The following is a 24,129-nucleotide window of genomic DNA, read 5'->3' as shown; positions in this document are numbered from 1 at the left end:
CGACTATGGAACATCTCTGTGACACAGAGTTAATATTGCAGAAGGATTAGCAAGATTTGCAAATTGCAAGACCATAGTTTAGATATCAACTTGCGACCATTCAGGAGTAGTAATATGCCATTCCCATCCCCACAAATAGCATATATCATATGAAGTAGTGCACTGATGCAAAGTTAGGTTAAAAACCCTCTGAGGTTTAGAAAGGTCATCTGCCAATAATCAAGAAGACACTAAAGATTGCAGATGCTGGAACTTTGAGCATGTGGGAATCTTGCACCTCCAGCAGTCTTTTTATGAATCAAAAACCTTAGATGGGTGCTGGTCAGGACAACAGTGTTCTGGGTTTTATAAGCCACTTAATATTCCTGCATATTTTTGAATGAGCAGAATGCAACTCTAAAGAAAATTTAAATAATTTTTTTTTTTAATTGTCATGCATAGAACCTTACTTCTATGGGGCGGCACAGTAGTAGAGTTGCTACCTTACAGCGCCAGAGTCCTGGGTTTGATCCTGACATGGGTGCTGTCTGTACGGAGTTTGCACGTTTTCCCTGCGTCGGTTTCCTCTGGGTGCTCCAGTTTCCTCTCACATTCCAAAAGACATGCAAGCTTGTAGGTTAATTGTCCCTAGTGTGTAGGATAGAACTAGCGTGCGTGTGATTGTTGGTCGGCGCGGACTCTGTGGGCCAAACGGCCTATTTCCACACTATCTTACACTAATGAAGCTTACTTCTATTGGAAGTAACAACTTGGAATTTTAGTTTGATTTAGTTTGGCTTACTGAGTCCGTACCATCCAGCGATCACCCCGTACACCAGCACTATCCTACACACTAGGGACAACTCACAATTTTTTAATCAGAGCCAGTTAACCTACAAACCTATATGTCTTTGGAGTGTGGGTGGAAACCGGAGCACCTGGAGAAAACCCACACGGTCACAGAGAGAACGTACAATCTCTGTGCAGACCTCACCCATAGTCAGGATCGAAACCGGGTCTGTGGCACCGTAAGGCAGCAACTCTACCACTGCGCCAACAAACTATAAGGCCCGTTCAGAAATGAATTTACTTGCAATTCTTTGCTTCTTCGCAACTGCATTTCTGTTCAGTGTTATCATTCCAGTTATGGCTCTAGTTGTTAGGAATCAGCTGGTTTTATGACTTAAAAAAACATACCCAGCATGTATTTCCTGGACATCGTAGCTAAACATTTATGCTTTCTGCCTAGCCCTTCACAGGAAGGGATTGCGATATGAACTTCCTAGAAGTAAATATCAGAGTCTAGATCTCCCCTGACATATGAGCAAAACCACTCACCATGTTTAATTACAGGGAGGTTTTTTTTTGGCTTAAAAGTGCATGCTCTATCTCCCTGATATTAGTGATGGTTACAGGCATTAGTGACTAAAAAAGGGTGGATGCCTTTAAGAAGGCAGCACAGTGGCACAGCTGGTAGAGCTGCTGCCTCACAGCACCTGGGACACGAGTTTGATCCTAACCTCGGGTGCTGTCTGCGTGGAGTTTGCATGCGACCAAGTGGGCAAGCTCCAGTTTCTTTCCACATCCCAAAGACATGAGGATTGGTGGATTAATCACAATCACAATCACAATAATACTTTATTAGCCAAGTATGTTTTGCAACATACGCGGAATTTCATTTGCCAAGTCAGTCATACCAATAAAAAGCAAGGGAACACACAGTATGTGGAACATAAACATCCACCACAGTGACTCCTCCACATTTCTCACTCTGATCGAAGGTGAAAGAAAGTTCACATTTCTTCCCTTCTATGCTCCCCGCGGTCGGGGGCCTCGAACCTTCCGTTGACGGGACAATCTTCACTGCCATAGCTGGTGGTCGGACCCTCCGCATCGGGGCGATCAGCTGCATCGGGGGGAATCTCAGCTCCCCCGCGCCGGCAATCGGACCCTGGGTCGGGGCTGGTCGAGCCTCTGCGTCGTTGGGTCTTCCCGACTCGCCTCTCCGGAGACTGCGAGCCCTTGATGGTAAGTCCGCAGGCCACGGTTGGAGCGATCCCAAGCAAGGGATCGGCTCCGATGTTAAGTCCACTCCCCGCGATGGGGCACAAAGTCACTCCGAGGAGGTCACTGGTGTATAGATGACTGGTGGATTCTGGGGGAGTAGATGGGTATGCGGGAAGAATAAAAAGGAATTAGCCTAAATGGTCGCTTAATGGTCAGCACAAACTTGGTCGGCCAAAAGGCCTGCTAGTCTAATGAAGTCTAAAGAAGAGTCCCAATCCTATCTATCTATATTCTCCAGAGATGCTCCCTGACCCGCTGAGTTACTCCAGCACTTTGTGTCTTTTTGTGTAAACCAGCATCCGCAGTACTTTGTATCTACAAGCCAGTTTTCACACCATTTCTGTCTATGATTCTAAATCATAAAGATTTGGTCGTGGGTGAAAGAAGGTGGCAAAAATAGTGAAATTACCAAATAGTGAAAGGCTTGGATAGAGTGAATGTGGAGAGGGTGTTTCCACTAGTGGGAGAGTCTAGGACCAGAGGCCATAGCCTGAAAATAAATGACGTACCTTTAGAAAGGAGATGAGGAATTTATTTCGTCAGAGGATGGTGAATCTGGAATTCATTGCCACAGACGGCTGTGGAGGCCAAGTAAATGGATATATTTAAGGCGGAGATTGACAGATTCTTGATTAGTAAGGGGTCAGGGGTTATGGGAGAAGGCAGGAGAATGGCGTTAAAAGGGAAAGATAGATCAGCCATGATTAAATGGCGGAGTAGACCTGATGGGCCAAATGGCCAAATTCTGCTCGTAGAACTTATGAAGAAGGAACAAAAGGTCAGTCCACTGGAAGTGTAAATGCAGAATAATTACCTGTAATTACCATAGGGGTGTGGAGTAAATAGTTTAAATTTGTCCTTGTCTCAACATTGAACTTTTGTTGAGTCCCAAAAGTTACGGTGTGTCTTTTCAGAAGATGAACTGTTGTTCCACACTTGTAGGACATGTTGGTTGGTGTGGGCAAGTTGGGCCGAAGGGCCTGTCTCCACATTGACTCTATGACTATCAATGAAGAATCTTGAACTAAAATATTAAAGCAATGTGAACCTATGACACTGGTAAGGTACAACGTGGAGGTCGCTGTTGGAAGATAGGATCCTTTCTCAATATAATTTCCATTTGTCTGGTAATTCGATAAAGCTATTAAACAAAAAATCGTCCTTGGTTCTGAATGTTGAACAGGCCTGTGTGATATCAAATGACCATTCTTCTGTCCTTCACGATTAAAGATGATTTGTAGTAACCAATTGCTGTGACCTAGCTGCAGTGAACTCTCCAATTTTAGGTAACCTCTAACCCTTTCTGCCCTCTCCCTCCACGTACGTTCCTTCCTCTGACTTCACAATTCACAACTCTTCAACCCTTTTCCCTCCCACATGTTTTTTTTTCCATCTGTAGCCTTCGTCCAACCATCTGCATATCAAACGCCCTCTCCCTGTGTTCACCTATTACTGCCAGGCTTTGGCCTGGCCCTCCTCTCTTCCAGCTTTCTTCCCCCCCACCCACTGCCCTCTGCAATCAATCTGAAGAAGGATCAGCGATCCTGGCACACTAGCACTATCATGCACACACTAGGAACAATTTACAATTTTACCAAGCCTATTAGCCTGTAGAACTGAATGTCTTTGGAATGTGAGAGGAAAGGGGAGCACCCGGAGCAAACCAACGCAGGTCTCGGGGTGAACGTACAGACAGCACCTGTAATCAAGATCGAACCCGTGTCTCTGGAATTGTAAGGCAGCAACTCGACCGCTGCGCCACCGTGCCGCCATAGTTAATGCTAGAAATCGGTTAATTAATTGTGCGTTTGCTTCTTTTTTCTCTTCCAGAGACTTTGTGAATGCTTTCATTCAGTTCAAGAAGCCCATCGTAGTGGCAGTCAATGGACCAGCTCTGGGACTGGGAGCATCTATACTCCCGCTCTGTGACATTGTGTGGGCCAGTGAAAAAGCCTGGTTTCAGACCCCGTACGCAACCATTCGATTGACGCCAGCTGGATGTTCTTCATATACCTTTCCACAGATCATGGGAGTCGCTCTAGTGAGTTCCTCTTGACAGCTATTATTGACTGATTGACAAGTAGAGCAAGGAAACAGGCCCTATTTCCATGCTGTATCTCGGTGCCACCAAGTCCATGCCAACCATCGATTACCCGTTCTCACTAGTTCTATGTTCTCCCACTTCTCCATCCACTCCCTGTACACCGGGAGCAATTTACAGAGCCAATCAACCTACAAACATGCATGTGCTTGGGATGTGGCGGGAAACAGAAGAACCTGGAGGAAGCCTATGTGGTCACATGGAGAACATGCAGACTCCACACAGACAGCCTCCAAGATCAGGATCTCTGGCACTGAAGCTCTACCATGCCACTCATATTCCATTGAATATAAAGATACCTTTGTCAATTTAGTCTCCATTCCCTATCATTAGATTAAGGGTCAACACAAATTCCTTTCTCTGTACACAGATGCTCCCTTGACCACTGAGTGTTTACAATATATGTTGATTTTATTTTATCTAATTAAAAGTATTATCTATAGTCGTAGAATTCACGGAATAATATAGCACCGAAACAAGCCCTTTGGCCCAACTTTTCCATGCCAACTTTTCCGTGCCCCATCTTTGCTAGCCCCATATTGCTCTTGCCTTTAATAGAACAGGTCACAAACCATTCAGGAAAGGAATTGGTTTCAAATATAAAACACTGCACATGCTGGAAATCAGAAATAAAATGGAAAGTGGTGGAAATCACCATTAACGATTTCCATCTCATCAATATTAACATTTCAGATTGATGACCTTTCGTCAGAATTAGGGGGGGAAAAAGGGTGGTTCTTTGATCAAGTGGCGAGAACAGGAGGCAATGATGTTTTCAGCTAAGAGAAGATCCTAAAGACTCATGAGTACCGAAAGGAGTGTGAATAGAAGACGAACGAAGGCGGCACGGCTGGTAGAGCTGCGTCACAGCGCCAGAAACCTAGGTTCGATCCTGATCTCAGATGCTCTCTGTGTGGAGTTTGCATGTCCCCCGTGTGACCCCATGGGTTTTCTCCGAATGCTTCTGTTTACACCTCTTCCCAAAGTCGTGTGGGCTTGTAAATTAATTGGCCTCTGTTAATTATCCCTTGTAGATATGGAGTGAATGAGAAGGTGGGATAACATTGATCAACGATCGGCCTGGACTGCCGAAGAGCTAGATTCCATCCCTTTTCTCCAAACTAAACTAAAATGCTGTAATAGTGAAGAACAAGTGTGGAATTAGTGGTTAGCTGAAATGGCTCAATTCGATGCTGAGTCCAATAAAACTAGTCCAGAAAAGACTGAGTTGTTCCAAAACCCTTAAGGAGCTATTCCAAAATTCTTAAGGGAGCTTTCAATGAATTTGTGAATCATTATGAATCTGAAGCACTAAACACGTGTGGTTATACTTGCGTCCAAACCATTCAGTTTCATTAAACTTAATGGAATCAGCCATTAGGTGGTGAATACAGCCCGAGGCTACCATACGCTCAAGACCTGCCATCAGAGACATGGTTTTCCTTTCCTGTTGCAAATCTACTTGCGCTATGCACCTAAAGAGAAGGTGGAAGAAAATACATCTGGAGTATTGACATTAGGTTGGATTTGTTGAGCCAAATGACTTGTTTTTGAGCTACAACCAGAGCATAACAAGCAACCTTTGCCCATGCTTTGCTCAGTAGCATGGTGAAGATTATTTAGTTTAGTTTGGAGATACAGCGTGGTAACAGACCCTGCGACCCACCAAGTCCACGAGCACAATCAATCACCCATTCATTATGTATCTCACTTACGCATCCTACTCACGAGGGGAAATTTACAGAAGCAAATGAGTCCACAAACCTCATAGTGTCAGCAGAAATTACTATAACAATGATGGGGTAATATTGGTCAGTAACAATGTACTCGGAATAAACTCATTGAGTCATAGTGTGGAAACAGGCCCTTTATTCCAACTTGCCCACACCGACCAACATGCCTAACATACACCAGTCCCATGTGCCTGAGTTTGGCCCACATCACTCTAATCCTATCCTTTCTATGTACCTGCACGTCTTTGGAATGTGGGATGAAGCCAGAGCTCCTGGAGAAAACCCACGTGGTCACAGGGAGAACGTGCAAACTCCACAGAGGCAGCGTCCATAGTCAGAATTGAACCCGGGTCTCTGGCGCTGTGAGGCAGCCACTCTACCGCAACGCCACAGTGCCACCCGGGGGAATAAAATTCTGTTTGTTTTAGACAAGATGATGAGTGGCTTACATACCACTTAAATTCCCCAATTGAGCAAAAAAAAAAAATGACCTTGAGTGTCACCACTGCGTGAAATGTTTTGAAACCATGGAACTATTGGAATAGACACAAAGTGTTGGAGTAACTCAACGGGTCAGGCAGCATCTCCGAAGAAAAGGGATGGGTGACATTTTGGATCGCGACCCTTTTTCAGACTGAAAGTCAGGATGGGTGTGGGAGGGGGTGAAGAGCTGGAGGCGGGAAAAGACCAGGACCATGGGAATATATTGGGAGTAGGGTCAGTGAAGGTTTACGTGACTAATAACTGGAATAATTGTGGGGGCAGATTGGACGGGCAAGGCTTGTATCTGCTGAACTTTAGAAGTGAGAGAGGGGACTTGATTAAAACAAGCAAGACCCTGAGGAGTCTTAACAGGTTTAGGTTGATATTGATATTGTTATTATACTGTGATGCATTGAGGGAGCTGGATAGAAGAGCACATTAGAGGCTATGATGGATATATTAAGGATGTTTCCTCTGGTGGGAGAATCTATGACTCAAGATCAGTGCTGCTTAAATTAATTTAATTCCCCATTTGCCCTCAGTCCTGTCGGGAGTGACCCTTCCCTTAAACCACTTTCCCGCCAGAAATAACATTGCAAAACTGTGTTTCTTCTTGCAGGCGAACGAGATGCTGTTTTGTGGGAGAAAACTAACAGCGCAGGAAGCCTGCAGTAGGGGACTGGTATCACAAGTCTTCTGGCCAACCACATTCAGTCAAGAAGTTATGTTGCGGGTGAAAGAAATGGCATCGTGCAGTTCCGTGGCAAGTTCATTCGTCACTTACAAATAACTTTAAGGCTTAAGATGCGTCTCGGGGTCTTGATGTTTATGGGAGTGATGCGTCAGAATATATTTTAAATGGTCGGAACCAGTAAAGGTTGGTGGACAGCTGTATCTTGCTGCACTGGTTAATGAAACGCAGAATGTTTGCAGCAGGTAAAGCAAGCAATCTGGGAGACAAATGAAATGTTGGCCTTCAATGTAAAGGAATGGTGCATAAAAATAAGGAAGTTTTGCTAAAATGGTGCAGGGTTTTTTGGTGAGAAGTTAGTTTCATTTAGTTTAGAGGTACGGAGTGGAAACATGCCCACCGAGTCCACACCGACCAATGATCACCCGTTCACACCAGTTTAGTTTAGAGATACAGCGTGGAAACAGGCCCTTCAGCCCACTGGGTCCACGCCGACCAACAATCACCCCGTACACTAGTTATATCCTACACACTAGGGACAATTTACAGAAGCCAATTAACCTAATAAAAACCTGTACGTCTTTGGAATGCGGGAGAAAACCAGAGCACCCAGAGAAAACCCACGTGGTCACAGAGAGAACGTGCAAACTCAAACATATGTTTGAAATGCCAAACCAGAGCTGAAGCTGCAATTTAATGGTGATGACAAAGAGTGATATCCTGGCCGCAACCTGTGTTGGCTTCTAACAGGCGTTGGCAGGTGATTAACAAAGCATCTAGGAGCAGAATTCCTGAAGGGTGTATCAGCCAGCTAGAACACTCAGTGAAGCCACAACCTGGAATTGAATTGAATAGAATTCAGAGCAGACAAAGCTTGGGTCAGAATATTCAGGCAGCTCATTCAGTGTCAGTTTTTGGATGAAGCATCAAGCTGAACTGCCATCTGCTCTCTAAGGTGGATATAAATGACTCATGACTATTTTGAAGTGCAAGGGAATTATCCTGGCCAATATTTATCCTTTGATTAATTTTTCTTAGAACAGATTATCTGGTCTTTATTACATGGTCGCTTGAGAGATCTTAATGTGGGCGCATTGCTGCCTTTCCGACATTACACCCCATTCCAACTGCAATGATAAATCTATAATACAAATTTAAGCCTTCATTGGTATCAACGAGCAGACATTGGGGATTTTTACTGTAGAGATTGGCAGGTTCTTGATTAGTGAGGGCGTGAGGGGTTATGGGGAGACGGCAGGAAAATGGGATTGAGGCAAAGATAGATCAGCCAAGATTGAATGGCGGAGTAGACTCGATGCGCCGAATGGCCTAATTCAGCTCCTATGATTTATGAACATCAATTGTGCAATGAATTATCAGTAATATGAGGTAATCAGACCAAAACAATGCGAACTGATGCAAGTAGTGCAATTTAAACAAAAGTCCAGAGTAACTCGTTGCTGCAGTATTATTCAAGAGTATGATGATTGATGGGAAGAAGCTGTTCTTGAATCTAAAAGTCATGGTTCTCAAACTCCTGTACCCTCTTCCTGATAGCAATGAGATGAGAGCGTGGTGTAGGTCTTTGATGATAATAGCTGTCTTTTTGAGGCAGCTGTTCGTGTGGACCCCTTTGATGGGGGGGAGATCAGTACCTGTGATGGATCGGGCAATGACCACCTGGTCTGATTGGAAAAATATCTGGTAGGATTGCTAGTTGGAATAGAAATAGACTATTTGTAATTCCACAGATGCTGCCTGATCTGCTGTGTGTGTCCACCATTTTCTGTTTTTGTGAAGTTACTGCCTTACGAAGCAATGCCAGGGGTTATGGGAAGAAAGCTAGAGATTGAGGTTGAGAGTGAAAGATAGATCAGCATCATCTGCAGTTTCAATTTTAATTTGCCATGGTGTGCTTCAAACTGACGTTGAGGTAGAGCGTACTGAAGAAAGAATCCTTGGGGTGGTAATATGAAGCCAAAATGCAAACCCAGAACTAGTAGAGGGATTAGACTGTGATAAGAAATCTCTGGCATAGACAGAAAGGTAAAAACAGCAACAAATTCTCCACTGCTATAGCAGAACCAACAATTAGAAAATAGGTGCAGGAGTAGGCCATTCGGCTCTTCGAGCCAGCATCGCCATCCAATATGATCATAGCTGATCATCCAAAATCAGTACCCCGTTCCAGCTTTCCCCCCATATCCCTTGATTCCCTTAGCCCTAAGAGATTTGATGAATAGGAGACGCAAGGATCTGCAGATGTTGGAATCTTGAGCAAAGCACAAAGTGCTGGAGTAACACAGGGGGTCAGGCAGCATTTGTGGAGGGAATGGATAGGTGACCTTTAGGGTCATTACCTTCATCTTCAGAACAATTGTAGTGTGTGGGAGAAAGCTGAAAAAGAGTTGGTGGTGGGACAAAGGAATAACAACTGGAATTGCAATGCCAGGTTTTTTTTTAAAGCACAAAGTGCTGGAGTAATTCAGCATATCAGGCGACATCACAGGAGGACATGGATAGATGATGTTTCAAGTCGGGACACATTAGACTTCAGAGATGCAGCCCCGAAACAGGCGCTTCAGCCCACTTATTCTGCGACGACCAGCCATCACCCCGTACACTAACACTATCCTACACACTAGGGACAATTTACAATTTTACCAAATCCAATGAACCTACAAACATGTACATCTTTGGAGTGTGGGAGGAAAGCGGAGCGCCCGGAGAAAACATATTTCTTCAGATGGATACAGGTTAAGGATGAGTTTTGATTGGCAGGTGGGTGGACTGAGTGACAAAGGCTAGAGATGAAAATGAGGCAAAAGATTGACATAAGGAGAGAAGAGAAATGAAATGTAAAGCCAGAGCGAGTGAGGGGGTGGGAAGAAAGACGGGATGCAAGAGTAATGACTCAGTTGGAAGACAGCCAACACAATAAACACAATACAATAAAATACAACTCAACACAATATAATGGTTCGAATGAGCAATGAGGTGAATGATATCGACAAGCTAAATTACCTGTTAAACCAGTGTAAATATAGGCAGTAATTGTAGAATAATCCATAATGAAAGAGGGACTTCCTTGGTAATAGAAGGAGGGCCCTTGCTTGAAACATTGTCTCTCCGTTTCCTCCACAGATGCTGCCTGACCTGCTGTGCTCCTCCAGCACTTTGTGCTTTGCTCAAGGATCCCGCATCTGCAGACTTTTGTGTCAACTACTAGACTAATTTTTCCCTTTATGTAACTTGTAATTGATTCCCTTCCATGGAGTTCTGCTGTGAAGAAGAGTCCTGACCCGAAACGTCACCTATCCCTGTTCTCCCTCCAGAGATGCTGCCTGACCTGCTGCGTTACTCCGGCACTTTGTGGCTTTTCTTGCAAAGCGGCATCTGCAGTTCCCTGTGCCTGCTTCTTGATGGGTGCGCAGTGCCTGACATTCAGTGCAGAAATCAGCTGCCAGCATGCTCTTGACAAAACAATTATACTGGACTCATGTCAACATCCGTGGTAAACTCCAATTATCTTGCTAAGGTTGACAGCCTTTAATGTAATGAGCAGTGAATGAGTTGTCACATCTCTGCTCGAAATGTGGAAATAGCGATGATAACTGACAAACCAAATGTGATGTAAATGAGATCCATCCCCACATCTGACTTCAAGAAACACATCAGCCAAACTGTACAGACTTTCCAAAAATATTCGGAATGTCCATCTCACTCCAGTTCTTACAATACTCTAGCATTCTAGATCGTATTTATTAACCCAGGCTTGACGATGGCTACTTGGGGCCCTGTTTTAGATTGCGATTATTCAATTGGAAAATCCGTGTATTTATATCCCCAATGAGAACTGAGAGTTACCGATGTGTAACTCTGCTTGTTTCAAGCTTCTTAGAGTAGCTACTTCGAATGGTGAAAGGCTTGGATAGAGTGGATGCGGAGAGGATGTTTCCACTCGTAGGAAAGTCTAGGTCATAGCCTCAAAATTGAAAGGATGTTCCTTTAGGATGAGAAGGAATTTCTTTAGTCAGAGGGTGGTGAATCTGTGGAATTCTTTGCCACAGGTGACTGTGGAGGCCAAGTCAATGGATATTTTTTATAGCAGAGATAGATAGATTCTTGATTAGTATGGGTGACAGGGGTTATGGGGAGAAGGCAGGAGAATGGGTTTAGGAGGGAGAGATAGATCAGCCATGATTGAATGGCGGAGTACATGGGACGAATTCTTCTCCTATCACTTATGACCTTCTTTTGTCTCTATGATGTACAGATAACAAGGGTGACAGGTGTAAAAAGGAAAGTTCTGGAGGAACTCAGCGAGTTAGGCAGCATCTGTGGAGGGATGGACAGACGACGTTGCGGTTCTGAAGGAGGATCCTTTCCTGAAACGCCGTGTGTCCATTCACTCCACAGATGCCGCCTGACCCGCTGAGTTACTTCAGCACTTTTGTGCCTTTATTTTTGTAAACCAACATCTGCAGTTCCTTGTTTCTTCTTCTCCACCTAATCGTTTGCCAGGCTTTGTCCCGACACCACTTGTCTTTTTTAACTTTCTCCCCCCCCACTACAATCAGTCTGAGGAAGAGTCCCGACCTGAAACGTCACCCTTCCCTCCACACGTGCTTCACACAGTCCCGATGAGGTTGAGATCGGCCTCCTCACCCGGCCTACGCGCCACATTTTTGGGGGGATTTCAAGTGCGCTCTCGCAATTTTGTCCAGATTAAAGGTGCCGGACCACCAGTTGCCGGAGAATCGGTGGTAGACCTGTATTTTTAACAAGGTTATATTGTCGCCTCATCCATTTGTGTATCCATTTATTTGGCGAGGTGGAACTAGTATCAGTGCCCAGGGTAAAAAATAGCGAGCAGACTAATTTTGCATTTTGTTTCCACTGATAGATAATGTACTGAGAGAGAGAAGGGTAAGCCTCCGCATGGCCCAAAATGTTTGGTATAAAATACGTGAGCATGTCCTGTGGGAATATCCGTTCATAATCTATCTGTGCCTATTACAGCCTATCTTCCAATGTAATACTTAAGGGCCTGTCCCATGAGCATGCGACTGCATGCGGCGAGCGCGACCAAACCGGTAGCGGGGGCCGCGCGGAGGTCGAGTGATCCCGTACGAGTTGCCCAGCTGAATTCTCGAGCGAAGGCGTTCCATATACATACCACCACCTAGGTGTTGACGTGAAGTTTGAGCGAAGGCGTATGCCGTCAAGACGCTGTGTACGGCGTCGAGACGCTGCACACGCCCGTCGAGGCAGTGCGTACGGCCTCAATGCGGCTGCGGGCCGGCAGGCCGTTGCCGCGCGGAATTTTTGGACAGTGTCAGTTATTCGGAGCCCCGCGTGATGTCGGGACCAGCTCCGCACAACTCCATACGTCTCTGACGATCGGCCCGCGAGGCCGTACGGCTCAAGCGACCACGTTAGGTCGCGCTTGTCGCATGCTCGTGGGACAGGTCCTTTATGATAAGATTGTTTATTGTTTGAAGTTATATGAAAATGTTTGCCGATATTTTCACATCTTTAGACCTTTTGGAATACTCTGCCAGTACTTGTGCAGACAATTTGCGTGAACTCACCAGACAATTCACTGCTGGAAAGAATTTCAGGATTGGGATCTCTTGGGAAATATGAAAATGGCAATGTACTTGATGCAAGAATTAAGATGACATTTAAGAAAAGCCGAAACTGAGCAACGGAGCAAAACAAAAAAGATAAAGCCACTCTGCAGCCTACTCTGATCGCTAAATAAAGGGCAAGAATGTGACATTACTGAGGAATATTTGAGTGCAGGATATGGATTCCATTCACATTTATACAGCATGATAACAGGCCCTTCAGCCCAACCAGTCCATGCCAACCAAGATGCCCCATCTAAGATTTTTGCCCACATTTGGCCCATATCCCTCTAAACCTTTCCTATTCATGTGTCTGGCCAAGTGTCTTTTAAATGCTGTTAAAGTACCTGCCCCATCTACTTCCTCTGGCAGCTCGTTCCATATACCTACTACCCACTGGGTGAAAACGTTGCCCCTCAGGTTCCTATTGAATCTTGTCCCTCTCACCGTAAACACATGTCCTCTTGTTTTTGATTCCCCTACCCTGGGTAAAGGACTCTTGAGAATTCACCCTATCAATTCCCCTCATGATGTTATACACCTCTATAAGATCACCCCTGTGTCTCCTGTGCTCCAAGGAAGTAAGTCCTAGCCTGCCCAACAGCCTTGAGTCCTGGCAACATCCTCGTAAGTCTTCTCTGCACTCTTTCTAGTTTAATGACACTTATGGAGTTTGTCCAAAGAACCAACGTCCACTGTCCCCTACATTCATGTGGACCTATTGAATAATGTGGCATTGAAGGAGGTAGTTTAGCCCATCGAGTGTCAGCTGACCCCGAGTAGAGTTACCGCATCAGCCCCATCCCCTGCACCTCCCCCAATACCCCTACAAATTATTTCCCCTCAGGTGCCTGTTTATTTCCATCTTAACACCCCCTGGCTGACTCCATTCTCATCAACAAATGCATTGAGTTCTAGATCATTATTATTCTCTGCACACACCCGCTTTTCTCCTCATATGTCTTTTCTCGCCTCTAGTTTCCCCCCCCTCCCTTCCGCTATCTTTCAGTCTGAAGAAGTGTTCCGACCCGAAACGCCACCTATTCCTTTTCTCCAGAGATGCTGCCTGACCCGCTGAGTTACTCCAGCATTTTGTGTCTGTCTTTGTTTTTCCTCTCATATCCCTTACATCTTTGACCAGACTTTAAATCTGCATCTCGTGATCCTTGAACTATTATTTGTAGGAAAAGCTTCCGATCTTTTTATCCTATCTCAACCTGTCGGGACTTTGTGTTCTTCCCTCGGATCTCCTCTTCTTCACTTCTTCAAGGAGAACCTTATCTTCTGTTGTCTCAGCTTACAGTAGAAAGCCATCATCCCTGGAACCGCTCAGTCCGCCTGCACCTACTCGATCTCCCGGTTGCTAAACACTTTAATTCTCATTCCGATTCCAACACAGACCTTTCTGTCCTAGCTCTCCTCCATTGTCAGAGTGAGGCTAAATGCAAATTGGAGGAACAGCATCTCATATTTCACTTGGGTAGCTTCGGATTTCTCTAACTTCAGGTAGCCCGGCATTCCCTCTCTCTATCCCTTCCCCTTCTAAGTCACACTAGCTTCTCATTTTCACTCTAAAACAGCTAACAATGGCCTGTTTCCTTTATCATTGTCACTTTTTTGCATATCTTTCATTCATTGTTCTTTATCTCTCTACATCATCGTCTATATCTCTCGTTTCCCTTATCCCTAACCAGTCTGAAGAAGGGTCTCGACCCGAAACGTCATCCATTCCTTCGCTATTTGTGTCTATCTTCGGTTTAAACCAGCATCTGCAGTTCCTTCCTACACATCCCTGGAACCTTTCTCCAGTAACCCTCCTTTCAACCTCACCACTTGCTTCATGTGTGGTAACCGGAATTAGATGTAACACTCCAGTTGTGGGCTGGTCAATATGTTATCCAGGTTCAACTCCCTTATGCCTTTATGGATGAATTCCAGGATCCTGTATCCTTTACTAACTTCTGTATCAACATACCAGCATTTTAAGTATTCCAAATCTCAACAACATGAAAATGTAGGAACAAGATGTTGACTTACAAAAGAAAAGACACAAAGTGCTGGAGGAATTCAGTGAGTCAGGCAGCATATCTGGAGAACATGGATAGGTGACGTTTCGGGTAGGGACCCTTCTTCAGACCCGTCCCAAATTGTCCTCTATTCATGTTCTCTAGAGTTGCTGCCTGACAGGCTGAGATACTGTGCACTCTGTGTCTTTCTTAGTTTAGAGACACTGCGCGGAAACAGGCCCTTCGTCTCACAGAGTCCGTGCCAACCAGCGTTCACCCCGTACATTATCACTATCCATCACACTAGGTACAATTTACAATTTAACCAAAGACGACAAACAAGTACATCTTTAGAGTGTGGGAGTTAACTGGTGCACCCGGAGAAAACCCTTGCGGTCACAGGGAGAGCGTAAAACTCCGTACAGACAGCACCCATAGTCAGGATCGAACCCGGGTCTCTGGCTCTGTAAGGCAGCAACTCTACCACTACGCCACCGTGCCACCTCCCTCAACCGTCCAGCAAATGCGTGCATGTGTGTTTATGTGCTAAACAGATGTGTCTTTGTGCCTCTCAGCAATATATCCGTGAAGTATTTTGTTATTTGGCAGTACCATGATATGCCACCCCAGGCAAGTTACAATGGATTCTGAATTCAAAGCTCTTCAGCCAAGTGTGCAGCTTTGGAAACTACAGTAAAAGAAGATTATGCAAGAACATCACTGGGACCTGAAAATTACAAGCTTTAGTCACAGCGACTTATTCTCCCAGGCATCACCAAGGCCAAGCCATATGTTCCTCGATCGTTGCCAGTCAGTGAACAATATGCAGCTCAGCAGGAAGAAAGGTTTCAATGGGAAGGGTTGTCAGAGCATTGTGCTACAGTTAGTGTGGGGATGCTGTTTAGTGCAGGTATCACTTTTTTCCTCTCATCTTCAAAAGGCCAAACGTCTGCTGACTTCCAGCTTTGGATAAATTAATCCATACATCAACATCGTCACCCGGTGAACGTGTCACACACCTCAGCTTGATCCACAGGATCATTGTCGCATGTGCGAGGTGATGACACAGTGAAATTCTTTATCTTGCAAACAGTCCAGCAGAGGATCGCCATACCCCTGATCGCTGATTAGCAAGTGTACAGAAATAGTCTACTGAGCCGGCATGCAAGAGGTGCCATGTTTTGGCACCATTTTCGATTTCCACGCTCTAGTTCATACCACGAGGGCACAGTGGGCCAGACCCCAGGTTCCCTCTCTTCTCCAACCGGCCTGACTCCTCGCCCGTCATCACTGGCTCCATCCTCCCGGTCTCTGGTTTTCGGAGTACGAGCAGGGGCCAGCATGTCCCCTCCTGAAAGTCTCCGGCTTCCAGACCAGCAGTCCGAGCAGTGGACTGGCTCGGCGACTTCCTCCTGAGAACCTTGATACACCAATCTTCCGTTTGACCGAGCAAAGGCCGCGGCCTTCTGGGAACTTCCGAGTTAGCTGTTAAAGTTATCCTGGAAACAGGCTCTTTGGCCCAACTCGTCCATTCCAACCAAGATGTCCCATCTAAGTTAGTCCATTTGCCTACGTTTGGCCCTCTAAACCTTTCCTGTCCAAGAGTACCCGTGCAAGTGTCTTTTAAATGCTGTTTTCGCACTGTCTTCAACTACCGCCTCTGGCAGCTCATTCCATACACCCACTAAATGAAAGAGTTGCCCCTCAGAAACAATGAAAATTTTGCTTGGTTTTCCCCACTGTGTGGGTTTTCCCGGATGCTCTGGTTTCATTCGAGACTCCAAAGACGTACAGGTTTGTAGGTTAATCGGCTTCGGTAAAGATTGTAAATTGTCCCTAATGTGTAGGATAGTGCTCGTGTAGAGGGTGATTGCTGGTCGGCATAGACTCAGTGGGCTGAAGGGCCTGTTTCCACAATGTATCTAAACTAAAGCAGCATCACAGACATGTCGACACAAAACATAAATTAGAGTTGCCAGTTGTGGATTAATTAATCCTCATATCACTTTTAGTGGGGTAAAAGAGCATAAAGGTGGGAGTATTATAGGCCACTTAACTCACAATAAACGTAACAAAGTATAGGTCAGTAAATAGAATCATAAGAGTCCTACATCCAAGAAACAGACTCCTGGGCCCCTGACTATTTTCCCATCTACGTATACTAATCCCATTTGCCTGCATTAGGACAACATCCTTATGTGTCTTGCCTATTTAACTATCTGCCTAAATGCCTCTTAAACGCAATAATTGTATCTGATTCTATCACCTCCTCTGTGTGTCAAACAAAATGCAAAAATAAAATTACAGGAACAAAGCTGCTGCAGTTACCATGGGGGATTTTAATTAACATTAGACAAATCAAATTGACACGGTAGTCCTAAGTATATGTTCACAGTGTATTTGTGACTGTTCTCAGGGAAACCAACCAGGGAGCAGGTTATTTTAGATCTTGTTTTATTCAGTAAGAGATTAATGATCTCAAAGTCAAGTCTCCCTGAGGAACGAATGAGCATAGAATGATGGAATTTCAAATCCAGTTTGTGGTGGCACAGTGACGCAGCGGTAGAGCTGCTGCCTTACAGCACCAGAGACCCTGGTTCGATCCTGACTACGGATGCTGTCAGCACAGAGTTTGTACGTTCTTCCTGTGAACGTGTGGGTTTTCTCCGGGTATTTCCTGCCACACTCCAAAACGTACACGTTAATTGGCTTAAGGTGTAATTGTCTCTCGTGTGTAGCATAGTGTTATTGTACAGGGTATTCGCTGATCGGCGTGGATTCAGTGGACCCACGTCCTGTTTCCGCGCTGTATCTCTAAAGTCTAAAGCATGGGAGGCAGAAACTTGCGATGTAAACAGGTGTCCTAAAGCGAAGCAACTGTATTAGGACAGCAACACAGGGAACTGTAGATGTTGGTATCTTGAGCAAAACAGAGTATTCGAGAAACTCAGCAAGTCAGGCAGCATCTGCGGGAGGAAATGAAAAGACGAACGTCTGCTTCAGATGGAGAAGTGTAAAGTGGGGAGAAAGTTGTCAAAGAGCGATGGGGGTAGGACAAAGCTTGGCAAGTGAACCCGAAACATCACCCATTCCTTCTCTCCAGAGATGTTGCTTGTCCCGCTGAGTTCCTCCGGCATTTCTTGTCTATCTTAAGTGATAAGTGGATACAGGTGAGGGAAACTTTGATTCGCAGATAGGTGGAGTAATTGACTAAGGCGAGAGGTGAAAAGGAGACAAAAGGGTGTCCAATAAGGAGAGAAGAGATGTGAAATGTAAAGCCTGAGGGCGGGATATAGCCAGAAGGGAAGAGAGTGGAGGAGAAAGATAGGGGGTAAGAGGGAATTAAGGGACTTGGGAATGGGAGATGGGAATTGAGTGTATGAAGGAGGAGAAAGGAGCAAGATGTATGGGAGATAGTGGGAGGAAATGGGGTGGAGAGAGGGAGTAAGGGGGTATTACTTGGAATTCGAGAATTCAATGTTCATAGAGTTGGCTAAAATGGTCTTGGAGAGGAGATTAAAGAGGAAGATGGCAGTCCAGCAATGCAGGTGTAAATCTCAGCAGTGATATGGTACGGAGGAAAAACTCCACAAGAAGGAAGCCGCACCCGTGACTGCCTACGGAAATTAAAGCTGGTATCAGATTTAAACAAAAAGTGTTCAATGTTTTGAAGGTTAGCGATAAACCAAGGGATTGGGGAATTTTTTAAAAGAATGAAAAATTATGAAAAGAAAGAAGAGGTATTTTGAGAGTAAATTAGCAAATAATATTAAAAGACAGTAAGAATAGCAAGGCAGTTACATAAAATGGAAAATAGCTTATGTAAATGTTGAGCCTGAAGAAGGGTCTGTGTGTGTGTGTCCCCAAAACGTTACCTATCCATTTTCTTCAGGGATGCTGCCTGACTTGCTGAGTTACTCCAGCATTTTGAGTCTATCTTTAGTATAAACCAGCAACTGCAATTGCTTTTTATTATATTAAGTAAATGTTTGCCCATCGGAGGATGAGACTGGGAATAAATAAATGGGGATAGAGAAGTGGCAGAAGACAATAAAACATCCCATTGAGAATAACATTAAATAATGAAAAACCTACAGTAATTTAAACCAATTAGTGGGGAACAAAGTATGAGGCAAACTAATGGGACTAAAGGCCTCTGGACCCAATACCCTGCATCCTGGGGTCTGAACTAAAGTGGATACGGAGCTAGTAGATGTGTTGATCTCAATCTACCAAGTAACTTTGCATCCTGGTTAATGCTTTCATTCAAGAAAGGATTAATTCAGAACGCAAGAAACATAACAGCCAGTTTGCCTAACAACTGCCATTGAGAAAATGCTGGAATTCATTATTAATGAATTCATATCAGGACTTTTAGAAAAAAAATCCCATGACAATCAAAGAGAGTTCACATCATTTATAAAAGATAATTCGTGTCTGATAAATTTGCTTGGGCTTTTTTGAAGATGTATCAAACAGGATGGATGGAAAAAAAGAACAAGTAGATTTAATGTATTTGGATTTCAAGAGAACATAAGATTAAAAAGGTTAACAAAAATGCTGGAGAAACTCAGCGGGTGCGGCAGCATCTATGGAGCGAAGGAAATAGGCAATGTTTCGGGCCCAAACCCTTCTTCAGTTAAGAGCCCAGCGATTTGGGGCAATGAGACGTGATTAACTGACTGAAAATAGAGAATTGGAATAACTCATCATTTTACAATTGGCAGTCAGTAAGTAAAGAGTAATGATGCAAGTGTTGGAGTTTGATGCCATAAGGAGCATTGATGGGTCTCAACTATTTACAATCTATATTAATGACTAAAATGAAGGAATCGAGTATACTCTAGCTAAGTTTGCTGACAATGCAAAGATAGATGGATTGGCAAGTGGTGAAGGGGACATAGAGAGCCTCCAAAGAGATGTGGAAAAGTTAAGTGAAATGGTCAAGAAGTAGTTTAGTTTAGAGATACAGCGCGGAAACAGGCCCTTTGGCCCAGTAATCCGCGCCGACCAGTGATCTCTATACACTAACACTAACCAACACACTAGGGACAATTTACAATCTTTACCAAAGCCAATTAACCTACAAACCTGTATATCTTTGCAGTATGGGAGTAAACCGAAGCCCCCTGGTCACAGGGGGAAGGTACAAACTCCATACAGACAACACCTGTAGTCAGCATGGAACCAAGGCCTCTGGTGCTGAAAGGCAGTAACTCTACCACTGTGCCTCCCCTTGCACTCAGGGCAATTTACAGAGGCCAATTTAACCTACAAACGCACACATCTTTGGAATGTGGGAGGAAACCAGAGTACTCGGAGAAAGCCCACGTGGCCACAGGGAGAGTGCTCAAACTCCACACAGACAGCACCCGAGGTCAGGATCGATCTTGGGTCCCTGGCTCTCTGAGGCAGCAGCTGCACCATCATGCCGCCCTTTTATACCTGAGCACAGTATTGATAATCTCAAGTAAAACAGAATGCTGGACTGGCTCAGCAAGTCAGGAAGCATCTGTGGAGAGTGAAACAGAGGTTTATGTCTTTCTTTCAAATCGTGTTCTGATGAAAGATCAACGACCCAGTGGTCATCTGATGAAAGGTCTTGCACTGGTTAGTTCATTAGTATTGTAAATAACCTCAGTGATAAAATCTATGCCAATGAAATGCATTTAAGTACTGTTTTTGCCTGATTTTACGATTCACAGAAGCCAATTAACCTACAAACCTGCACATCTTTGGAGTGTGGGAGGAAACCAACGTGGTCACAGGGAGAAGGTACAAACTCCGTACAGACTGCACCTGTACTCAAGATCGAACCTTGGTCTCTTGCACTGTAAGGCAGCAGATCTACTGCTGTGCCACTGTGCCGCCCTAAAGCAATCAAGGGAGTTTTGAATTTGACATTTTAATTTAGTAACCTTCTTAGATAATTATTTCTCTGTCCCCACCTGTTTGGCCGAATATTGTTTTAATTCAGACTGGCAGCATCTGCAGAAATTTGCTTTTAGACGTTGTTGGGAATCCACCAGGTTCTGAGCTTTGTCCATTGCTGACTGACGGGGTTTTCTGCCACCTCCAGGTGCTGGAAGAATCAAAATGTCTGGTGCGCAGTTTCCTGAAGACTACGCTGGAGCAGGTGAATGAAAGGGAATGTCAGATGCTGAAACAGCTGTGGAGTTCCTCGAAAGGATTGGATTCATTGTTTAGCTACCTGCAGGAAAAGATCTACGAGGTCTGAAGCCATTGTTACACTTGAATCTACTGTCCATTATTCCAGAGTCTGTGAAGGGAGTGGATGGGTTTAATAAGTGATGTTAACCAGATGGTTAATAGATGGACGCAATGTTACAAATTGGCCAGCAAATGTCTTTGATAACATGATACATACTGAAGCGATCCATCAGATATGCCAAGTGGGTATATATTAGATGCACCTCTGCATGCATTTTCAGCTGTTTTGATGCTCATTGTCAAATAATGCTATGTGATTTATTTTCTTAAAAGCTGGCCTTAAAAGTCTCAGTATTGTTCCATCAAACCGACCAGATCTGCTCACCCAATTTATAACGAATGTTGCGTTTATGAATAACACTTTAATGAATCAGTCATAATTAATTCCTTTGCATCTGAACCCACAGCACAAGGAAGAGATGTTATGTAATATGTCAAGTTGTATATTTGGACTCTTTTTTTTTGCTACCAATTTAGTTAGCAAAGGGTTGACACTGGTTAATAGATAATCCCATCATTAGGATTGTAAGTAACCTCAAATGATAAAAAGCATTTCGGTGGTGTAGATTTTCAGTACAAGTTTTCCTGATTACTAAGCAATCAGGGAAATTATTAATTTGTGACATTTTTATTTAGTAACCTGTTAGATAATTATTTCACAAAAGTTTCAAACTCTAGGTAAACAATAGCGGATTTTATGTATTTATTATTTCTTCCAGCTTTCACAATAAGGTTTAATGGAACATATTTCTTTATCTTTTGGATCTTTACAAACCGAGGTGTGAATTTTACTAGGAACGTAATATTTTTAAGTTTTATTTTTTAAATGATCCCAAACTACCTAAATCACCCATGCAAGATATCATTGTGACTGCGGTCTTGATGCTGTTGAAGACAGCTCTGTCTTGGATCGCTAAATATACGAGCAGGGTTTGAATACCAAATATAATATTTCTACAAAACAGAGGAATTTTCTGATGGTGAAGTACTTTTTTTCTCCCCGATTCTTAAAATTCACCAATATCTTTCTGGTATTGACTGCTGTCATGTGACCAGCTTAAGGTCCAAAGCCAATCAGTCATGTTCCATGCTCTGTCCTGAAATGGTAGTGAGTTTTCATTTCTTATTTATTTAAAGAAATTATATGCACTAATCAGACACAGTGTATGTGCTGTTGTTAAGTGACTCAGAGGAGTATGTTACAAAGAAGATATGGGTTTTATGTCACTAAATTGAAAAAGGTTAAATAAATATTTGTTCGTTTCATTTTAGTTGTGCAAAAATAGATGGGTGTTTCTTGATTCGAGAACAGTCCATACTTGGGTACTGGCACAAATACAGTATTTAGAAACATAACATGGGAAACCACATTGAAGAGGCTGAGCACTCGAAGGTGTGTTCATTGTAAACTGCTGTGTTTAGTTTTTTTTTCTAAATAGTCACTGGTATCAACACCTGGTGGATATGGAATAAACTGTCTGCTGGTTCAAAGGAAGTGTACACTTGATTTTCATCTGAAGTTGCTTCTGTAACTGTATTGATGAGTTTGACACACCATATCACCGAAATATGGCAACATTGCAAGACAATATATATTTTTTCAAATGATAAACTTTCTTTTATACTGTGTATTATTACCCTCGACCTCTTGCTTTGCTTCTTTAGTCTTTTGTCCTGAAGTCGATGGGTTTTTTTCATCGGCTGCCTATGTAACCTCAACGCTTTGTGCCAATATATATTGGGTTTTTTATGTTTATCAAACACTGTTTGCCCCAATCCCATTAAAAAGAAAAAAAACCTGCCCTGTATTGGAAGATTAAAGAGCCGAGATGAAATAGAAGCCGTTCATATTTTGGATTTATTTATTTTTTTGCTTAAGTTCTGTTCTGTTCAAGACACAAGGAATTTCACGGGAGAGCTTTATCGCTCCCAAGGCACAAGGAACGTTGAAGTTTGCCTTTCGGATAATCGGTGTCAATGGTGAAAGAAAACAGGATGAAAGTGTACTTCATCTTCCAGATGGATCAGTCATACCACAGCAACCTGTCGGGGCTGAATTGTATATGTGACGGAAACTTGTTAAATGTATTTATCCTACAACAGAACACAATGGGTTTTAACAGTTTTTTTGTAAACGGGGGCTGTGTTTATTTAAAAATTCTTAGCGATCTGTTTTTGATGTGGGCACCCTTTTTCTTACTGGAGATATATTATCTATATGTTCGATAAACTACCAGGTAATTCTGATCTATGTGATAACTAACTTGTGTAAGACAGAAACCTACACAGTCTGTCAACTGCTTTTGTAATTGGTGTACAGACACTTTTCTGGGTGCCTTAGAAGTTGTATTTTTCATGTGTGTTAATATATTTATATATTGTGGAAAAGCTGCTCCCAATAAAATAATATGAAATTCATAGCTTGATTAGTTGTCTCTTGTTCTGGATCCTCTGCATGTCACATCACAGTGCATAAAAGCCAAAGTGCTCACTTAAGAGTGTAGGAAACAGCTGCAGATGCTGAATTACACCAAAGATAGACACAAAATGCTGGAGTAACTCAGCGGGTCAGGCAGCTTCTCTGAAGAAAAGGAATAAGTGATGTTTCAGGTCGAGAAGTCTGAAGAAGGGTCTCGACCCGACACTTTACCTATTCATTTTCGCGGGAGATGCTGCTTGACCCGCTGATATACTCCAGCATTTTGTGTCTATCTTTGGAACTCAATTAAGAGTCAAGAGTGTTTAATTTTCATATGTACTGACAATGGAACAATGAAATTCTTACTTCCAGCAGCATAACAGGCCTGGAAACACAATACACACATATGCTATATAATGAACAGAAATTCATATATTAATAATATTATTAATAACCTCCGTACTAGTCCATAGTTGAGGTTAGTCAATATTATTAATAACCTCAGTACTAGTCCATAGTTGAGGTTAGTCAAAGTCCATAGTGCGACCAAAGACAGTCCATAGTTGAGGTTAGTGTTGCATAGCGTTCAAGAACCTGATGGTTGTTGGAAAAAAGCTGTCCCTGAAACAGGTGATCACGGTTTTCAGACTCCTATATCTTCTTCCCAATGGTAGGACTAAAATAAAAGCCTAGCCAGGGTGGAATAGGAATACTTTATTGTCACATGTCACTAGGCACAGTGAGATTCTTTGCTTACATACACAATGTATACAAATAGCAACCACC

The 24,129-nt window shown here is 43.5% G+C and overlaps 1 protein-coding gene across 3 annotated transcripts in view; it reads left to right on the top strand.

The window, feature by feature from the left end:
* Positions 1-23,350, top strand: part of cdyl2 (chromodomain Y like 2) — a 161,894-nt gene extending 138,544 nt beyond the window's left edge. For all 3 annotated transcript variants that reach the window (XM_033035845.1, XM_033035844.1, XM_033035846.1), the window contains exons 5-7: positions 3,877-4,087; positions 6,983-7,126; positions 20,773-23,350. In XM_033035845.1, the coding sequence (XP_032891736.1) occupies positions 3,877-4,087; positions 6,983-7,126; positions 20,773-20,931 (514 nt within the window). In that variant the 3' untranslated portion in view covers positions 20,932-23,350. The remainder of the gene's footprint in view (positions 1-3,876; positions 4,088-6,982; positions 7,127-20,772) is intronic.
* The last annotated feature ends 779 nt before the right edge of the window (positions 23,351-24,129 follow it).

This window comes from Amblyraja radiata, chromosome 17 (genome assembly GCF_010909765.2).
Source record: "Amblyraja radiata isolate CabotCenter1 chromosome 17, sAmbRad1.1.pri, whole genome shotgun sequence".
In the NCBI taxonomy this organism is placed as follows: Eukaryota; Metazoa; Chordata; class Chondrichthyes; order Rajiformes; family Rajidae; genus Amblyraja; species Amblyraja radiata.
This window is presented reverse-complemented; position numbering and strand designations above follow the sequence as displayed.